Raw genomic sequence first — 19,907 nt, 5'->3', positions numbered from 1 at the left:
ACATAGTTAAATAACACAATTTGGAAAATAAAAAATAAATAATTTTTTTGAAAATGATTTCCAACCTTGAGTATTCCTTTACTTTCCTCCCTCCTCTCATCATAGACCCTTGTTCCTGCAACCTCCCTCAACAGCTTCAACCTCTGAGAGTCGGGGGCTGTTGCCATCTGGTTTATCTTTCCTGAGATAACAACAACAATTATATTTTTTTTTAAATTAAATAAAAGTTAAAAGAATGCGAAGATATTGAAGTTTTAAAAAAAATAGAACTTTAATATTTTTTCTTTGCCTTTGGTTTTATTGGTGTAAAAATGTGTGCATTTAAGATCCATTTAAAATTAGTTTTCCAAATCTTCAAAAATGCTTAAATTTTGTGCAAAATCTATGTTATCATGGAAGCCTTAGCATATGGAATACAGTTCATGATATTGCACGTAGATTGTAAATAAAAATTTACTTAATAATAATATCCCAGCTCCGGTTTAACTCACCCTGTTTCACAATGTAGTACGGATTAGCTCTGGAGAATCCTGCAGATTCCAGAAGATTCATAACTTCAGACCTCGGGACCATCTTCTTATTTAGGAAATAATTATCCTTCTTAGAACCGATAACTCGTCTCAAATATACCTCATCTAGTGAAATAATAGTAATTGTAATCTCTGTTTGTCTGTTTGTTTGTATGTCCGAGTATAACTCAAATCAAATCAAATCATAAGTTGCAGGGATGACCTAAGGCCCCAGTAGTGGATCGGAGTTTCAAGTCCTCCCCATTTCTGGTTTTTCAGCCCTGGCCTTCTGCTTATAAGGAAAATATAAATTTAATGCTACTTTTTGTTTACTTTGTAGTTGCGAAGCGCCCAGCCACACGACCAAATTTGAGTCATGCCCCACTTTAGAATACCTAACATCCAAAAAACCCTTGGCCAATTTGCCTCAAATTTTGATTGGGGAACTCGGGAGAATCAGGGAAATGTGCTAAGCTTGATTTTAAGATTCAAAGTCGACTTGTAGGGAAAATTAGCTAAAATCGTACCAAGCGCGGGTAAACGGCGGGAGTAACAATGATTACCCTGGGCAACACTGGGTTTTCAAGATAGTTAATCATAATATTAACAAACACAATATTAAAAACAATAACAACAAAGAAAGTAACTATAGCAAAAAGTATAGAAGTAAGAATAAAAATTTTGATATCAATAGCTAAAATGATTATGGATAATAATCATATTAATAAACAGAAAATATTGCAAACAATAAGAGATGGAACCCTTTTTCAAGAATACGTACAGTGAATCCCAGAAATATGAATACATAGCAAGAGTTATTTATAATGTCATATTACATATTTAAGAGCAAATGCCTCGAAAGAATGAGTTTAATATTATTATATCAATTGCATTTATATTTCAGGGCTATTAATTTACCTTGGATTAAAAATAAAAAGAAGTTTGTTTAGAATTATCAAAAAACTTATGACGGTCTGTGTATTCATATATCTGGGATTCACTGTAGATGAACAGTTTGTCAGTTGGGTTTGGACAAAGGTTTGAAGAATACCAAATTGGGAATCGAGATTGTTTTTTCTTGAGTTAAGGAATTAATTTAACCGAGTCCGAATTTAATGAATTTGAGCCGCGTCTCAAATCCCCCAAAAACCGGTTTCAATTGAGTTAAGGAATTCCACCTTGGATTTAAATCTCATGTTTTCAGTCCTAACTTCTCTAATTGGAGAGTTAATGAGAAGAACTAAAATGTGACTAATTGACTTACCTTTGTCGATTGGAAGACGACCATCACTATTATCAAAGATGATTTCAACGTAGGCTGAGATAACACGTGGTCCTGTTCCCTCGTGGAGAAGAGCCTAAATTTTTATTTTAAAAATTTCACAATTTTAAAAAACAAACAAAAAATTGTTTTACAAATATATAAAACACAATGATGAGTCTAGAATAAAACAAAAGATTTAAGTGGGTTTTCAGCCCAGACCTGATTTCTTAGTTTTAATTAATAATCAATTTATAAAAATACGAATAGGACAGGTCAATAGACTAATAGACAAATAAAATTTAGGTTCCAAGCAATACGACCAAACTTGAGACATGCAAACCATTTTTGTACACCTCTCAATCATTAATTACCATCTTTAAATCTTTTTTGATTGAAAGGTTTCATAGATCTTTATTAAGACATCAAATGCGAACTGTTTGCTTTTACAATACTCAAATTTTATTCAAAAATATTATGCATTAAAACTGCAGGGTGTATACTAATCTAACCTGTCTCTGTTCTGGTCTAAGATGTGAGTACTCGTCTGATAGAACAAACTGGATTGCATAGAAGAAATTAGATTTCCCAGATCCGTTTCTTCCAACAACAACATTGTGCCCCGGGTCAAACGGTTCTACAACCGTCTGCTCACGGTAGGATTTAAACCCCTGAACAATAATGTTGAATCTGTGAGTCTAATCTTTATATATGAGTGGTATTTCAGAAGGATTATTAATTGTACAAACCACAAATTAACTGACAGACAACGAATCTTTAGAAGATTTTCTGAACTCAATCAATCAATCAATCAGACTTTAAGAGACGCCCTATGACTACAATTTCAAGATATACTTATGAAAAATCAGATCAAAAGTATTGATTTAATTTTAATCCCATTTTTCGAAGGAGAAAATTAAAATTAATCATAAATTTCTATGTAATTTTGTTAAAATCACAAACTTAGGGAGAGATTTGAAATGATTAAATAAGAAAACTAACCTGGATGATAACTTGCTTGATATACATTGCGTTCACTCAATAGCTCTTAACTTTCAAGCATAACTTTCTGAAAAGTATGTCACCAATATTTGTTTGTTTAATATGTAAAATTTACATAATGACACATATCTTCATAACAATACATCTAATTTTCATAACAATGTTAACAAAGTAAATCAAAAATTGAAAAATTACTATTCTGAATGAATATTTCAAGTATTTAAATTTTCGCGCAATCTTGGTTAAGTTCGAATTAAATTATATAATTCCCAAAGATTTGAGAACGTCGAGCTGATCTGGTGTAACCTGCAGAGAAACTCTCTGTCTTGATTCAACAGGTTGAGGTTGCGGAGTTGGAACATGTTGTGTGTAGGATTCATACCCTTGAAGGTTGGGTTGCGGAGCTAGGTTAGGTTGGGTGTAGGATTCATATCCGTGCATGTTAGAGGACACAGGTTGAGAAAATCCACCAGAGGAATCATGATTGGTACTTCCGTATTGCTGTGTGGACTGTGAATACTGGCTAGGATGTCTACTCTGCGTATATCCGTATGACGCATTTGTCTGATGAAGGTTCGAAGGGTAGCTAGGTTGAGAATGCTGTTGAAAGTGTTGCACTGGTTCTACATAATCCTGATGCTTTTCAACCTGGGCGTAACCATAGTTTTGTTGCGGGTACATTTCCCCAGAGGTTTCATATCCTGCAGCTAGTGAAGAATTCGCGTTTCTGTTTGGTTTAAATGAGTTGGGAGCACCCTCTCCTCGCCCGTCAGAGTTGACCGGAAATATCTGGTTCGGAATATGATGTAGTTCCTAACATTAAGGAAATTAAAGGGACTGTAGACGTAATTCTTCATTTATAGTGGTATTTCCAATACACAACGGTGCCCTTTCACCTCTATCTCAATGATTAAATTATCGTTATTTTTCTTTCCAAAAAAAGGGTTCCATTTTTGTTCCTCTATCACGTTTTTTAACTTATAATTGTACTACAAATCACTTTAATAGAGAATCTAATGCAATTTTTAGTACGACAAATGAGTATATCTACTATCGAGCTTATCGTTTACCAGGCAAAAGTTTATTATTATTATTATTAAGGGACAACCCATCATTCAATGAAATAGGGGTCGGCAATCCTAACCGTCGAAACAACGTATCCACGGGGTCGGCAATCCTAACCGTCGAAACAACGTATCCACGGGGTCGGCAATCCTAACCGTCGAAACAACGTATCCACGGGGTTTGCACCCTAGGGAAAAGACTTATTCTAGGCGATCTGCCCAGGACAGCTCCAGTTTAAAGGGTAACGTTGTAAATCGGAAATGCCACACTAAAAATTGCGGTTAACCTAAAATTATGTATTCAGTCCCTTTCCATTTAGTGTTGAATAAAGCAATTTCAAAAATCGTCTCTGGTTAACGGGATTCAAAACTTTATTCTTATTTTTGTTTTTGTTGTCGGAAATATGGTAATTAGGCAGAATAAGTTAAATTCAATATTTGCTGCTATCCTTTACTTTGAGACCAAGAGTTAACTTTCAGACTGTTAACTATTTAATCTCAATGCGTCGATTCAAATGAATATTTTTCTGAAAACTTTTTAATTTACTATGTTGTCTTTAAATTGGTCTTTGAATGGTCTACTATTATTAAATGTTTTGACCAAGAAAAAAAAAACTATAGCTGTAAGAAACCAAGAATTTAAGCAAAAAGTTTGAATAAATTACGAACAATCATTTCTAAGGGGTTATCCTTTTTGAGTAAACCCTGTAATAATGAGCTTCTTCCTACTTATTGAAGTAAATCAGTATTTGTAAAAACTGTGAGATGGGGTTTAAAAAATTTAAATGATTCACCGACAAACGACCTAGGGTCAAATGCCACAGGGTCAAACGACATTGGGTAAAACGACATAGGGTCAAACGACAAACGGTCAAAAATGTGACATAGGGTAAAACGACAAAGGGTAAAACGAAATAGGGTCAAAAAGTGCGACAAACGGACAAAATTTTATGTAGACTATTTTTGATTAATTTGAACTATTTTTATGTTCATTATAACTAGTAGCTGCAGCGCGGCCCTCCAGCCTGTCCTAGCCGTAGCACTTATCCCAAAAATTGTCTTTACCTAACCTAACCCTAAAACAATACATATTTGTATGGTATGTTTTTTTTAATTTGAACTACCAGCCTCAGGCTCGGCCCTCATAGCCTGTCCTAGCCGCAGCGCTCGGTCCAGAAATTGTCTTAACCTAACCTAACCCTGAAATGAAACATAAAATATTTTTTTCATTTTGACCCTTTGTCGCGTTTTTGACCGTTTGTCATTTGACCCTGTGTCGTTTTAACCTGTGTCGTTTGACCCTGTATCGTTTGACCCTAAGTCGTTTGACCCTATGTCGGTGAACCATGGTTATCAAATCAAGTAGATATCTGAAAGGGGACCCTAAGTGGAACCCTCAGACTGCCATCAGGGCGCTATTCACCACCGTGCAGATAGCGGCCTGGAGTCCCTACATAGCCCTATTTGTATGCTGTACCTTAGACTTGGAGCTAGCTCCTCCTCTTCTACTATTAGTTTGAGTGATGTGTTCGCCACGCTGACCCTGAATATAGAAAAACTTTCCATATCGCTCCTTGAAAATTTGAATTTGATTAAAAACTAAATATCCCATGACTAAAATGATAAATGATTATCAGTGGATAGACAAATTTCAATAGCGAATAGTGATTAATAGAAAAATAGGGATTTTATACCATCAAAAAAATTACTGCGGAAAAATTGTATCTGGATAACAATAGCTATAAGATCTAACCCAGATTTCAAGAATAGCGAGAAGTTATTGAACTGTGTATACGTAGTTGAGCCACATATCTTTAACGTAAATCGGGGTACAATAATAATGGTTCAATAATGTAAACGCGATTAAACTTGCTCTCGCTATTTATTAAATCTGGTCTCTGAAGAGAGAAACACATGAGATTAGAAAATTATTAATTTACCTGTCCCGGCTTAACAACCGAAGCTCTGGCTCTAGGAGAACCCCTGGTTCCTCTTGAGACTATCTGAGAACCTCTAACAGAGGGAGAACCTCTGACCGGAGGAGATGCTCTGACCGAAGGAGATGAACTGACCGGAGGGGATGACCTGACAGTAGGAGATCCTCTAAGTGAGGACGATCCTCTACCCGGTAAATATCCTCTATTGGGTGTGCATCCTCTGATAGGAGTTCCTCTGGAGGATGAGCCTCTTGGTGATCCCCTTAACCCCCGGCCACCACTTCGAGATACGTCACACCTCACGGGGAACCCGCTCATCTAGATAGGAATTGAGTCTTTGACACAAACTCAAATTTTCTAAATATATATTTGCAACCTGATAATACAAACTTTTGATATTTTAAGCATAACCTATTTGATTTAATAGAATTCGTAGTATGAAATATTAAAGGTCTACGACATTGGGTTGCAAAGATATAGGAATTAGAAAAGCAGAGGTTGTGACAAAGACTCCATTCCTTTAAGACAGATTCATTGAATTATAAGAAATTTTTTGTTGTAAAAAGTAATGCCACTCACTCCCCTGTGACGGACCGAAAAAAATGTAATTGATTATTTAGAATAACATACAAACCATTATCAAGTACTCCCAATTGTATCTATAACTTAAAAATAAAAAGAAACCTTACCATGTGATTCGATTTGTTTCCTCTACTAGGTCCAACTTCTCCGGGTATCCTTGGTCCCAGAGATCGCTGTACACCAAGTCCCCGTGGGTTACCTTGGGGTCCTGGATAAGATTGAGTTCTGGAACTACGTGAGCCTCGGCCTGGACGAGTCCGGACTGGAATAGGTCGACGAACTGTACCAACAGCTTGTGTGTACTGCACAGAACTGGCCTGCATAGTGTACTCAGATGTCCTCTGGTTTGAAGAATAAGAATCAAGGGAAGGATAATTGTACAAATCAATATTATCAGAGAGAAACTCAACATCATTATCAAGAACTTGAATATCATCTTCATCATCTTGAGCGTTCAATGTAAACTCACTGATTGTTACAGCACTGGAATCCCTGGACTGTGGCAGATACTGAACAGCTTGGGTAGGATCAGGATCAGGATCATATTCAACAATATCTAGACTAGTATCTTGATCAGTCCGGGGCTGAGGAACAAGGATCACATCACTTGAGGAACTCGCATAGGATCTGGTCTGGCTGGGAACTTTGGAACCCTGATATCCAGTCTCAAACGGAGGAATAATCCTTATTCCAGGTAAATTCTTTAGTTTGACACCCACAGAGGCGGGGATACTTGAACCTTCCTTCTTATAGTTGATAGGGCTGGTCTGTGCGATATCAAAGTTTGGTTGGATTGAGGGAATAACAGGAAGGGTCTGAGAGTTAGGCCCAGTTATATCCGGTTCAAGTTTATATAAAGCCAAAGGATACTGAGGGGGGCTCACAGCTTTCTCTCCACTACTGCAATAAAATCTTATATCAGTATTGGGATATTGTGTTACAAAAAGATTTAGGTCGTACTGATTTTATCGCTTTAGTGGCAATCATCAAGAATAAAAATAATCAACAAAATACAAGAAATCTAATTGTAATTAAAAACAAGCGATTTGTACAAAAAGTTGATGGATTTCAAATATCAATTAAAACAAAAAATCTAAATCTTTCCTCTTTTGATCATATTTTTTTCATCAACTTTAGATTTAAGTACCTTTCAAAAATAACTGCATCATAGTTATCAAACACAGTTTGACTCTCATCTTGAGGTAAAGTTACAATATTTACATCTGAAGTATCATCCCCATCTCCATCCTCCTCCTCCTCAACCCCTCCCACCCTCTCCAGGAAGTTGAAGACAGGATCAACAGGTTCAACTGGATCCTCAACCTGAGCTCCAGGTTTAGGAGCAACTGCTGGGGAACACTCCTCCTTCAGAATAATGTCATTGTAATTATTGTTGTCACTGTTGTCACTGTCGTCAAGAATTTCAACGTTGTCATTGTTGCCGTTGCTGTTGTTGCTGTCGTCATTATTAACATTGTCGAAACAGTTTTCATTTTTGTACTTGGGTTCTCTTTAATAATAATAATAATAATAATATCTTTGTATCATCGTGTATTTGTAGTGATTATTGTATTTATCTTCATTGCTCTTACTGATGTCATCATCGTCATGACATATTTAAAAATCAAACTGTACCTTAATCTTAGCAGGAGTTAAATACGTGCTGAAAACTTTGACAATCTAGAACAAAAGATAGAAATTAAGATACAAAGAATTTAAAAAATAAAAAATAAAAAATAATAAATCTTAAGATTTTCTTAGAACTCATTAGATAAATATGAAAAATAATGAATAAAAAAGATTTAATTGATATGAATAAATCTTACCGGACTTTTTTTCTTTGGAGTTCTTGGTAATTCTTCTAAAATATAATCTAGGTCTGGTGTCCCGGTTCTTAGGTGGACTGCTTCAGTTGATACCACAGTAGAGGTCATGGAGGTTGGCCGAGCTTCAGTGGTCTGAGTTTCAACAGCTGCAGTTAAACAAGGAAGAGTGGCGCTAGCAGTAGGTGAACATGGAAGAGAAGAGCTAGTAATAGTTGAGCATACAGGAGTAGCTCCAACAGCAGTTGAAGATAGAGGAGTAGCGCTAGCAGTATATGAAAATGGTGGAGTAGCTCTTACAGTAGTTGAACATGGAGGAGAAACTCCAGCAGTAGGTGAGAATGGAAGATAAGTAGAATCTGACTGTTGAGAAGGATTCAGCAAAGACTCCATTGAGAAGTTAAAAGAGTTGTCAACAGCAGCAAGATTGACCGGTTTAGATGGATGTGTTTGAGGAGGAGAAAGTATCACAGTAGTTTCCTCTACATTCACTTCTCCAGGATCCGGCTCAGGACTGCTGTCTCTTGACAGACTATTTGGCGTTGACGTATCTACTCTTAGCCCTAGAGCTGATCCTGAGGTGCATTCTCCAGGTTTATCTGGAAACTGTCCAGGACCAGAGATCATTTTCACAGCCCAGGTGTGAGATGAACTACTTGAATAAGAGCTAGCGGTACTTTCTCCCGAGTTAAATCTTGACTTAGCTCTGGAGCTACATCTTGACTGTGCACGAGAGCTGGATCTTGACTGTGCACGAGAGCTGGATCTTGACTGTGCACGAGAGCTGGATCTTGACTGTGCAGGAGAGCTGGATCTTGACTGTGCTTGAGAGCTTGATCTTGATTTGGATGCAGAAATAGAACTTAACTTTTGCTTTCCTCTTTTCCTTGATCCTTCAATGGGATCCTTAAGGATCAGTTTAGCCTTCCATTTCTCATTAGAACAGACAGTGGGGACCCTTTAAAGGAAAAAGTATTGAACATATAATTACTCAAACAATAAGAAATTCATAAATGTTCAAGAAATTATTTACCTCCTATGCTGTGAAGTTGGTTCATAATGACCACTGCTTACATCACTCTCTACCTCACCTCCATTCCCTTCAGAGGTTCTACTTCCAGAGCTCTTTCTTCTCTTCTTAGATTGGGTTTCCTTACTTCCAGCCTTGCGCTTTTTTGTGTTAAGCTCGTTACGGTAGGACATTGCCTAAAATGCGCAATATTGATGTTTCATTAAAACAAAAACAAACAAAAAATGAGATTTGATGTTGAACATTTTCAAAAACTTATTAAAATGGTTGATAACATGCAATTATGATTTTCTGGCCCTATGATTTAGCCTTGACTTAAGTGATTATTATTATTATTATTAATATCAGACACCCCATCATATAATGAAATAGTGATGAATAATAATAATCAAAACATGGATATAATGAATCAAAATTTGCGTATTTTCCTTTTGAGTTGGTGGGGATATTCCCAACTCCTCCCAGACATTCCTACAACCAACTATATCTCCGGAAATAGTTTCCTCATTCACAGATTTACTCACAGTTGAAGGTTTGACAACCGGTTTCTTCTAATACACAAATATAACTAATCCTTGCTTTTAATTCAAGTATATTTTTGAGATCTGAATTAATGTAAGAACTATGGACCTTTCCATTCAATTGTTAACAAAGCTTGTATAGTAGCAGGGGCATCTGGTTATTCAACTGTAAAGGAGGGGGGGAGGTGCAAACGATGTTCCTTTACCAATTTTTCAAAGAAAATTCAGAAGTCTTAATTTCAGTAAAGAAATAGCGAACAATTTCAGATATTGTTCTTCCTGCACTTAGCAATTGACAGGATACTAAATATCCTGTCAAAGGATGTCGTGAAAATCGAAGTTAAAAAACGTAACGCCAAAGTTTCAGCATAATTGATCTTCACAAGAAGTTTCACCTTTGGCACTTTTGGTTTAGCAACAACGTATGTTTTTAAATCATCATTTTCTTCATAGTTCATCTTCTTCAAGGCTTTAGCTACCATTCTAAAATAAAAGAAAACTAGCAAACAAAAAAATCATAAATACTATAAATTTTCGATTTTCACAATATTTGAAAACGCTTACATCTCAGATTTTTCTAATATTTCAGCTCTCTGAAGCCACCAGGAGGAAACCAAGCCTTAAAATATAATAATTGATATTTTATAACAACTCAATCAATCAATAAACTATTCAAAATAGTAAATATAACCATTTTATCAATTAATCAATTAATAAACAACCAATCAATGGTTAAACCAATCACTGGTTAATTCAATCACTGGTTAATTCAATCACTGGTTAATTCGATCACTGGTTAATTCAATCAATGAGTATATCAATGAATGATTAAATCAATGAATGATTAAATCAATCAATGATTATATCAATCAATGATTAAATAAATCAATGATTTAATCAATCAGTGATTAAATCAATCAATGATTAAATCAATCAATGGTTCAATCAATCAACTATTCAAATAGCTATTAAACCCAACCTTCAGTTAAAGACATTTCCTTGGCAACATCTGATATTTTCCTCCCCTCCATCTGCCCTTGCTCAATCTTCTCTATAACCGTGAGCTTTAGTTCTATTGGATGAAGATTTCTTCGTCCTCCTGGGCCTCCTCCATACATTCGAACTTTCGAGTACTCACTTCCTTCATCAAACTCATTTTCAGGTTCATCTAGAGAGCTGTTTGATAAATTTTGCGCACCTTCCATATTGAATTTTGAATCGTGCGCATGTCCCGCGTTTGATTTTGAATGAAGGGCATCTCCAGCGTTAAATTTTGACACATGCACATCTCCTGTGTTAAATTTTGAACCCTGCGCATCTCCTGTGTAAAATATTGAATCTCTGAATCTGTAATTAATCTCTTTTCTTTTCTTGTCCGCGATATTGGTTCTTAGGTTTGCCAGCATGCGCAAATTATTATTTGTATCAGATTGTTCGGAGTTGTGAGGTAATATTTTGTGACTTGAATGCATGCTATTCTCGATGTTATCATCCTCGTTCGTTAATTTATTTGAGACTGAAAGAAGAGAATTAAAATCTATAAAATCTAATATTTGTTTAAGGTTTTATTACCTAGATACTGTTTGCATATAAAGTATTTTCTACATGATTGTTCCTGAGCGTTCTTCAGAGATTCCATGGATTCCTGTGATTTCCCCCGACACTGTTCGTCCATAAGAGATTCCATGGATTCCCGTGATTTCCCCCTACTCCTCTGTAACCCTCTCCCCTTCATTTTAGTTATATTTTAACATTCATACTCTGAAATTAATACTAAAATATAAATATATATAACTTAAAATATAAATATTTATAACAAAGATTTTATATATAAATGAATATGAAATGAATAGTAACCAGTTATGCTTAATTATCTGGGGCCAAGTTTAGTGGATAGCGAGAAATATTTTAATTACTTAGGACTAATTTGAACTGCACTGGTTCAAGTTCCAGATGTATGGTTCACATTGGTCTAACTATTTCCCACAATTCATTAAATTTGGTCTCAGAATTCTCTTTTGACCAGGGTTGAAACCACAATTTTTTCCTTCAGAAGTTTGATAAATAAAATTGATCTTGAATATATAAAGGTTTTCCATAAACAATATGCATTTTAGTCTGAACTTTCTCCAGCAGTCTTCCATAGGACCTCTTCCAGGGTTCAGAGTTCTCGAGTTTTAGGATATTCCTGTAAACACACTTCAGGATTATGCTTACCACATCTATCTTCTTTGTGGAGATCAAGTCATCCAGGAACTTGGTCATGATTAGGGTATCTTCCTCCATAGGGTCCATGGTAAACTTTAACCATTCCTACATTCAGACGTAATATTTGACAATAGACTAATCCTTCGCAATGCTTTACATTACCAGATAGTAGGAGAGTGGAGGGTATGAAGTTTAACTCATTTAAGATAATTTAAAAATGTTCTTTGATATTTGGTTTTACAAAATCCGGGAGAAAATTCAAATCTAAATAATTATAAATGTGAAGAAATGTGTTAAGATTCTGGGGGGAAATGATTTAAGATAAAAGCTGAGTTGTAAACGCTCGAAATATAAATTCTACAGAGGTGTATGCAGGGGAAAGGGGGGGGGGGTTCAGTGCCCGCCACCGAAACTCTACCTGTACTCTAAGGGAATCCCGGAGCATTGCGTTTATATTCCGAGGTCGAGATCTTGCTGTAGAAGTTCGAGAGGGTTGTGTTGCTTGTAGAAGATTTAGGGTAAGAGTTGTTGATGTGGAGATGGGGAATGTTCATGAAAACAGATTGACTATAGCCCCTGCCTTCTACCTGGTCCAGGTGGACCTGTTCGGACCGTACCAGGCTGTGTGCGAGCATAACCATCGGAGCGTGGTTAAATGTTATGGAGTGGTTTTCAAGGATCCGTCAACCTCTGCTGTAGCTATTTTTATGATGCAGAATTACTCAACCTCTGCATTTCTCCAGGCTTATACCCGGTTTAGCTCCAGGTATGGCCACCCTGCTAAGATGTTTATTGATGCTGGGAGCCAGTTGATCAAGGCTTGCAAGGAAGCGGAGTTTGGAATTGTGGACGTTGCCCGAGAATTATCTACCAAATACCAGGTTGGGATTGAGTATCAAACCTGCCCTGTAGGAGGTCATAACGCACATGGAGCTGTGGAAAGAAGTATTCGTGAGATTAAAACCTTGTTAAACCGAGTGTACTCAGGGTTGAAGTTAGACTTGATCTCATATGAAACTTGCTTTGCCTGGATTGCAAATGAGTTAAACTGTTTCCCCCTCTGCCTAGGAAGTAGGACGTCTAACTTGGACAACCTGGATCTGATAACCCCGTCAAGATTGTTGCTTGGACGAAACAATCGGAGGTCCCTTGGAGGATATGTGAAAATGGAGGGACCGTCACGGTTGATGGAGCAGATGGAGAAGGTCTACAGGAGCTGGTGGAAGGTCTGGAAGGACGAGAAATTGGTGGATTACATCCCTCAGTCCCCCTTGTGGAAGACGACATCAGGTCAACCTGCAGTTGGAGACATTGTCTTGTTCCTGAAGTTGGAGTCTGAAGCTTCTTTTGGGTCCCCTGTCTGGAGATTAGGACGTGTGGAGGAGGTGGAGTACTCCTTGGACGGGATCATCAGGACCGTTGTGATAAGTTATAAGAATGATGGTGAAAACAATTTCAGGAGAACCCGGAGGAGTGCTCGGAAGATTGCTGTACTCCACCACGAAGGTGATCTCGAGCTTGTTGAGGAGCTCAATGAGGCTTCTAAGCTTGCAGGTCAGCAGTTCTTTCTGAGGAACCCGAAGATGTGATAATAAACGGAAAAAGTGAATTCTGTGAACCTATTTGTTGATTAGCTGGTGAATCCAGCGTTTTTCCGGGCAGTGTAAAACCTATACCTAAAGCCCTATTTAGGAAGTAACGAGGAGTGACGAACCTAGTGATCACACAAACCTTGAACTACAACAGGAGCTGGATCCACATCTAATCATCAATCCTCATCTTCAAGCTGCAGAAGTTATAAAGTACTTTCTATTTAACTCTATATTTAGCCATATTTAACGAATATTTTACCTTATTGATTGAAAGCATATTTAGCCCAATTTTATTATATAACTGAAAGTTTTATTTAAAAGATTAAAGAAAAAGATTTTAAACTTATATGTATAAAAAAAGGAAGCACGTGCAATACCATCAATCTTAAAGCTGTAACCATGTATGTATATAAACATATTTACTCAGAAACATTCATTAAAAATATTTAACTAGAGGCCTTTTTCAGACCAAACAATATGGTCATGTTTGAATGCAAATCCGAATAAATTCTCTACGATATAAACCAAAGGTTTGAGAAATATTATAATACTGTACATTCTTTAACGTACTGTATTACTTGTACATGGGAACAGTGTACACGTTGTTGTACCCTGATCTCATCCCTCCCCGGTGCATCGACAATATATACCCCTGTTCAGGAGCTGAGGACAATATCGTTGTATCCTGACCCCAGCTGACCGGTTTAAGAGAAGGAAGACAGGTGTTGTTCTGACACTTGTACAAGAAAGCTATACTATAAACCGTAGTTCTGGTGCTACTGCTGTACCTGTACCTCGACGGAAGAAGATTGTGCTTGTACTATAGAATCCTGGTTTGACCTGGATAAGAAGGAGACGCTGTACTCTTTGGACCTGTAAACATGAAGCTGTCCTGTTATTGCAGCCATGAGTTATTTACAGGTGTGTTATCTCTCACGTACTGCTGTACCGTTGCTGTACATTGTACTCGCAATCTTGACCATTATCTACTCTAACGTGTTCAGGACTTGAAGGAGAGTGTTGATAGTGAGTTGAAGATTGAAAGGAGATTGTTGTTCCCTGGAGTTGATAACCTGTTAGTTGGAGCTGAAGAGGAGTATGCTGAACCTGGGGTGAGAGCTAGATATTCTCAAACCAAGAAACAGATACCCTCCTGGTCTAGTGAGCTCTGACCAGAATGTTAACAGGTGTGTTAAACAATGATTTAAAAGTGAATTTAAGTCTAATAAAAACTATTTAAGGAGTAAACCTTTGGAGATAAGGGGATCTGATTAAATAAACAGTCTCGTCAAGAAATATACCTTCGTGGACGGTGCTCCACGTACTCAGTCGATGCACCAAATGTAAGCACTCTTTTTTAACATATTCGTGTGATTGATTGATTGTAAAATAATGATTAGTTGATGGTATTGCTTTAAAAATTGTCAAATTATATGGAGCTGATTAATATTGTGATTTATCTTTTCAGTTTCCACCGCAAGACGTGCTTCCTCGTTCCTAGAGTATAAATGAACTGTGGATATTTACAGAAACAAGCGCGTGAGAAATGGGTATGATGACTGAGCCTGCGTCCGGCATTTGGCGTGAGGACCTAATTGAAAATTAGGTGAGAAATGCACACCCCCCTCCGGACAAATTCCTAAATATGCCCCTGAAATCCTACCTTGATGAGTGGACGTATCTCTGAAATGCTGGCTTTACCACAGAAGGTTGGAGTTGGTATCGGTTTACGCATATTTACTTCCGTGAACTGATCGCTGCTATTACTGTTAGAATTCTCATTGATCATGTGAAGCTTTAGGTCCCGGTCCACATGTTTTCTACCAATGTTTGCAGAGCTTTTGGATCTTAGATCTGTTGATGATCCTTTTTTGGGTCTTCCCCGACCTTTTTTAGGACTTGTTTTTTTAGGAAAGATTCTCATCAAAGTATCAAAAGCAGTCTCTACCCTTGGCTTCTCTTGCTGCTGAAAAAAAAATTCATCAATTTTTTACATAAATAGTCATTGGTGTGCACTAGACCTAATTCTGCTTTGGGTTGAATTTAATTTTGTATATTTTGTTTTTATCTGATATTTAGATTATAGATATAAATAAAAATAATAAACGAGACTTCAACTTAAAAGAATGTACTGTAAAAATTATTGGGGAAATCAGATTTTACTAAATTCAACTAGGAAAAAGATTTATTACCTTCTTTCTGTCCTGAAAATGAGTTGTTATTTCATCCCTCAGTTCAATCGGAAGTTCTGATAAAACTCCACCATCGATCTTATTAATATTAAAATATATAATAAAATATATATCAACGTAAATAATATGACAGTGCCCAAAGACCTGATGTATTTACAAGTGACGAAGATATCTTAGATATTTTTAATCTCAAAGTTTATAATCTTCAGTCGCAACTATGCTGAAAGCAAATTATCAAAACTAGAATGAAGACGACCAAGAAATTGTTAGGATAATCAATGTGTTTAAAACCAAGGTGGGGTTGTTAGAATCTTTGTTGTTGTTTTGATCCAGAGCGTCCCATATCATATTGGATTATCTCCAAGTTTGAAACCAAAATACGCCACATAAAACTCTAAAAGCCTGGCATTTTCTTAAAGAAAATTTAATATTACCCTTTTACGCTTTTATTAAATGATTCATTTTTTTAAAAATTTCTAATTATTACCCTAAAATCTCAATTTACGAGTTATAAACGATCTAATATGATGTGGGTCACCCTGTATTACTAAAATCTCAATTTACGAGTTATAAACGATCTAATATGATGTGGGTCACCCTGTATTAAATAATAATAAATAAATGTATCAACTAAACCATTGTGGCTACTGGCTGGAAATTACGTTAACAGACCCTTTAATGATATACATTGTGGAACCAATACCTGAGAAAATGAAAGATCTGAAAGATGTTCAGCACCAGATTTTGACCCTCTCGGCTCTATATTCTCCTTCAAGGTTGAACTAAAAAATCAGTTTCATTTTTAATTTTCCCTTCTCTAAAAAACAATAAGTCGAGCCCTCAAAAAAGTTTTAAAGAGTTTAAGGGATAATGGTAGAAACTTTAAATTATGGGATAGTTTGAGCAACCTTGACTTTGTCAATACTTCTCTCAGAAACTACAGAAAACTTTTTGGGGTTTTCCTATAATCAAGATTCCTTAATAGTAGATGAAAGTTGATTTGAAAAGCTTGAACGATTTGAAGGGACATTCGGCGTAATTTCAATTGATCCCTATTTTAAATACAGAGCTTCATGCCCGACTCACAATGGTACCCTTTCAACCTATATCAGAGCAACAATTTAAAAGATATTGCTGCTATTTTATTTGGAAAAAGTGTCTCAGCTGCATAAATCTCCAAGTCATAAGTGACCCCTATTCCTTAAAAATCTCCAAGGTTAAGAGACCCCTATTCCTTATTCCAAATAGAAAACAAGAATTTCTTCTTCATTTCACCTCAAATGAAGGTTTAAAGAGTACCGTTGTGAAATTTCCTTGACAAAGACAGTCCCTGTAAGCTTGAACGAAGATGTTTTATCTTACCTTGGTCCTGGAATACAGTCCTCGAGGGATAAATCCTCTAACCTCCTGGTCCTAGAACCTCCACCAATATTATACTCAGAGAGTATCTCATTCCTAACCAGTGCAAATAATCAATTCAAAGCATCATCAAAAGCAATGTTTGTCCGATCATAACTCAGGAACCCCTGAACCAGTTTGCCTCAAATTCTATTGGGGAACTCGGTAAAACCACGAGATTGTTCATGGCTTGTTTGTTTATTCAAGTGCGGGTAAACGGCGTGATTAACTATGAGTAACCTGGGCAGCGCCGGATTCCAAAGCTATTATATAGAATTTAGATTATAGATTTTAGAGGAAATAATCATTTTAAATATTAATTGTCAATAAGTATTAGATTACTTATATTGTATTCACATGCAATGCTTGATTTATTTCCTAATATTCTCTGGTAGTTGAGCAAACACTTCTGGATCTAGATTATGCTCTGCTAATACAGTTTCATCACTCTTTTGCTTTTCTGGTTCAGGTTCAGGTTGAGCTACTTGTTTAGGTACTTGCATAGGTTCTTGTTCAGGGACTGGTTGAGGTTTAGGTTCCGGGTTCAAGGGGTTAAATGAGCTCGAACTTGCATTAATCTGTTATTAAGGAAATAATGCATCTTATTTTAAGACAAACCCCAATAATATACACACAAAGTAACACACACTGTTTACATAAAAAACCAGTGCCGACTCTCTTAGATCTACATTTTTTGACCATCCAAAAATAAACCCAAAGAAACAAGCCGATGTCCCCTCTTGCACACCACATGTCATCATTTCAAATGGCAAAAAGGGAAAACGTCGCTTTAAATGAATTCTTTTAACTTGTAAATGGAGAGTGAGAGAAGTAGTTGATTTTTTTACTCTTCAAGACAAAACGGACACTTTTCCTTTCCTTTTCTGGAGATATATTAGTGGAACTATTCTGATTCGAACCTGACTGATCTTTTATCTTGACAAATTTAAGAATAGAGTTTCCAGAATTGGTTTTCTTCTCATCTAATCAACATTTCGGTAAAAATAAAAAGATGAAAAAAAAATAATTGTTTCTAAACATTTCTGACAAAGGATTGAGGAATGAGGAAGGCCCACCAACACAATTTCTACTAATTTTCTAGTCCGAGCCACCTCGAAATCCTCGTCCTTCCAATATTTTTTTTAAGTGTTTAATCCTACCAGATAAAACTTGTTTTCAATAATCGGGCCACGTTAGGCCATAAATGAAAATTAAATTTTTGCAAATCGTAAAAAAAAGTTTTAATTGAATTCAAATTAGTTTTCAAATTTAATGTCCTTAAAAATGTTCACCTTTTTTACGCGCATTTTCCTATATTCCTGATGTCGAATGCCGCAAATAATTCCGCGTTTATAGAACTTCAATCTCTTTTGCTAATAACAGTGATAAAATTTTTCCAGGTGGTTCCATGGGGAAAATGATAGGCAGAGGTATGCAAACCATTTTGCTTTTATTTTATAACGCGAAGGTTAGCAATTACAGAGGCAATAAAGATTTAAGATTTTCCTATATAAAGTTTAACATCACTCTCATGGGTTTGAAGATTCCAACATGATGTAATCATTGCAATACTTTAATATATCAATATTTGATGCCCTGAGGTGACCAGATTTTAAAAAATAGTATTATCTTCGAGATTTGGAAACTTTTTAACACATAATAATCGAAGGACGAGGATTCCGAGGTGGCTCGGACGAGAAATGAGGAGAATGGAACTCGGATGAAAAATTACTGAGACTGGCCATCCCCCCCTCATTAAGGGAAGAACAGATAGCTTGTATCAATTCATGTGCTATTTCAAATCATGGCTCTTTTATAAAATGTGAGAAATAAAAAATTCATTATTTTACGATATTTTTTCTGAATGTTTTCCTAGTTTAGAAACTGATATTCCCACTCCCCTGATATCTTGAGGTTTAGTTTCCATTTGTTTTATCATTGAGAGAACTTGATTATATATCCGGGACTGATCAGCAGTACCGCTACCCAGCTGAACAGACCTAAACAGTTTGGTTCACACACTTTTAATAATTCACAAAGGGACTGGTCGCACCATTTCAAGGGTCCTTCAATGCAAAAATGGCAATGACCGATTCAGAACGGCACCCTTAAAAGCTTTACCTGATTATTTTCAATTGTGGTTTCTCTAAGAACGTGAATTGCGTATTTCTAATGCGGAAAACATATTGGAATTATCAGAATTTAATACTTATAATAAAGTTAGACGACAATATCTTTCACATTAATGATCGAATAAAGGTTTAAAGGCCGGGTTGTGAATCCGGCATTCCAATCTCTGCATGGAGAGTCATTTTAAATTACGCTCTCAGTCCCTTTAGAAACAAGTTTAAATACATAGTTTAGCTTCATGGAGTTTAGAGCTTTATCAGATTTTAGAAAAATAAATGCTTCTGCTTACTGATTAGTTAAATTTACAGTATCCTTATTCCTCATTGGTCCATTCCTTGAACTTTGACCAATGAAAGAAGAGAAAAAGTAAAATTCATCTTGTGAATTTCAAAGTTTGACAGCCTTCAAAAGTAACGCTTTTAACAAATGTATGATGCAATTTTTTAAAAACCAGAATTTCCGTTATTATCATAAACCTGGTATAAGCGTTTTACCTTGAAACATTATCACAAACTCCATGTCCAAGAAACTTGGCAGTTTCAGTCGGAGCATTTTCTGCTCTTACCATCAGTTTCAGAGTTATGCATCTACCCTTGGTTCCCAGTTTCTCTAGTCTACTAGATACCTCTCCTATACATATATATTATCTATACTAGAG

General features: G+C 36.2%; 3 protein-coding genes and 2 long non-coding RNA genes across 14 annotated transcripts in view; 2 read left to right on the top strand and 3 right to left on the bottom strand.

Moving 5' to 3' along the window:
* Positions 1–2,882, bottom strand: part of LOC111713841 (structural maintenance of chromosomes protein 3-like) — a 16,190-nt gene extending 13,308 nt beyond the window's left edge. Inside the window, exons 1-5 of the mRNA XM_023488797.1 lie at positions 2,773–2,882; positions 2,283–2,441; positions 1,774–1,867; positions 492–635; positions 66–181 (exon numbers count right to left, since the gene is read on the bottom strand). Of these exons, the coding sequence (XP_023344565.1) occupies positions 66–181; positions 492–635; positions 1,774–1,867; positions 2,283–2,441; positions 2,773–2,799 (540 nt within the window). The 5' untranslated portion in view covers positions 2,800–2,882. The remainder of the gene's footprint in view (positions 1–65; positions 182–491; positions 636–1,773; positions 1,868–2,282; positions 2,442–2,772) is intronic.
* Positions 2,837–11,485, bottom strand: LOC111713839 (mucin-17-like). Of its 4 annotated transcripts, none has more exons than XM_023488792.1 (13): positions 11,302–11,485; positions 10,709–11,245; positions 10,294–10,348; positions 10,125–10,212; positions 9,637–9,759; positions 9,212–9,384; positions 8,182–9,136; positions 7,991–8,035; positions 7,503–7,723; positions 6,463–7,255; positions 5,777–6,091; positions 5,314–5,379; positions 2,837–3,585 (listed from the first exon to the last, which is right to left on the bottom strand). In XM_023488792.1, exons 1-13 carry the CDS (start codon positions 11,462–11,464, stop codon positions 3,031–3,033), a joined length of 4,089 nt encoding a protein of 1,362 aa, XP_023344560.1. In that variant the 5' UTR covers positions 11,465–11,485; the 3' UTR covers positions 2,837–3,030. The 4 variants fall into 4 exon arrangements, with proteins under 4 accessions (XP_023344560.1, XP_023344561.1, XP_023344563.1 ...); XM_023488793.1 differs by having other exon boundaries at positions 7,503–7,720; XM_023488795.1 differs by having other exon boundaries at positions 9,637–9,756.
* On the bottom strand, positions 11,484–19,907 carry LOC111713842 (DNA repair protein REV1). Of its 7 annotated transcripts, none has more exons than XM_023488802.1 (9): positions 19,744–19,907; positions 18,992–19,119; positions 17,999–18,102; positions 17,498–17,697; positions 17,084–17,176; positions 16,425–16,503; positions 15,722–15,799; positions 15,193–15,495; positions 11,484–11,603 (listed from the first exon to the last, which is right to left on the bottom strand). In XM_023488802.1, exons 1-9 carry the CDS (start codon positions 19,815–19,817, stop codon positions 11,484–11,486), a joined length of 1,179 nt encoding a protein of 392 aa, XP_023344570.1. In that variant the 5' UTR covers positions 19,818–19,907. The 7 variants fall into 7 exon arrangements, with proteins under 7 accessions (XP_023344570.1, XP_023344568.1, XP_023344566.1 ...); XM_023488800.1 differs by having other exon boundaries at positions 11,588–12,042; positions 15,193–15,492; XM_023488798.1 differs by having other exon boundaries at positions 11,589–12,042; positions 19,744–19,906.
* Positions 13,651–14,625, top strand: LOC111713845 (uncharacterized). Its single transcript, XR_002767807.1, has 3 exons — positions 13,651–13,739; positions 14,190–14,450; positions 14,534–14,625. It is a non-coding gene; the product is annotated as an uncharacterized LOC111713845 (long non-coding RNA).
* Positions 14,629–15,089, top strand: LOC111713846 (uncharacterized). The gene is made up of 3 exons (XR_002767808.1): positions 14,629–14,716; positions 14,771–14,872; positions 14,998–15,089. It is a non-coding gene; the product is annotated as an uncharacterized LOC111713846 (long non-coding RNA).

Source organism: Eurytemora carolleeae, unplaced genomic scaffold, assembly GCF_000591075.1.
Source record: "Eurytemora carolleeae unplaced genomic scaffold, Eaff_2.0 scaffold1483, whole genome shotgun sequence".
NCBI classification, from domain to species: Eukaryota; Metazoa; Arthropoda; class Copepoda; order Calanoida; family Temoridae; genus Eurytemora; species Eurytemora carolleeae.
The sequence above is the reverse complement of the archived record's forward strand: the minus strand, read 5'-3'. Positions and strand labels throughout refer to the sequence as shown.

Bases quoted from the DNA above. Each gene is read 5' to 3' on its own strand.
- LOC111713839 (XM_023488792.1), bottom strand. From the start codon at position 11,464: ATGAAGGGGAGAGGGTTACAGAGGAGTAGGGGGAAATCACGGGAATCC. The intron at 9,137-9,211 runs GTAAATAATTTC...TTTCCTTTAAAG, and splicing joins CCAACTTCACAGCATAGGAG to GGTCCCCACTGTCTGTTCTA. The intron at 5,380-5,776 runs GTAAATTAATAA...TTCTATATTCAG, and splicing joins CGGTTGTTAAGCCGGGACAG to GGTCAGCGTGGCGAACACAT.
- LOC111713842 (XM_023488798.1), bottom strand. From the start codon at position 19,817: ATGGTAAGAGCAGAAAATGCTCCGACTGAAACTGCCAAGTTTCTTGGA. The intron at 17,177-17,497 runs GAAATAAATCAA...TGCACTGGTTAG, and splicing joins CAACTACCAGAGAATATTAG to GAATGAGATACTCTCTGAGT. The intron at 12,043-15,192 runs GTAGGATTTCAG...GTCTGAATGTAG, and splicing joins AGATACGTCCACTCATCAAG to GAATGGTTAAAGTTTACCAT.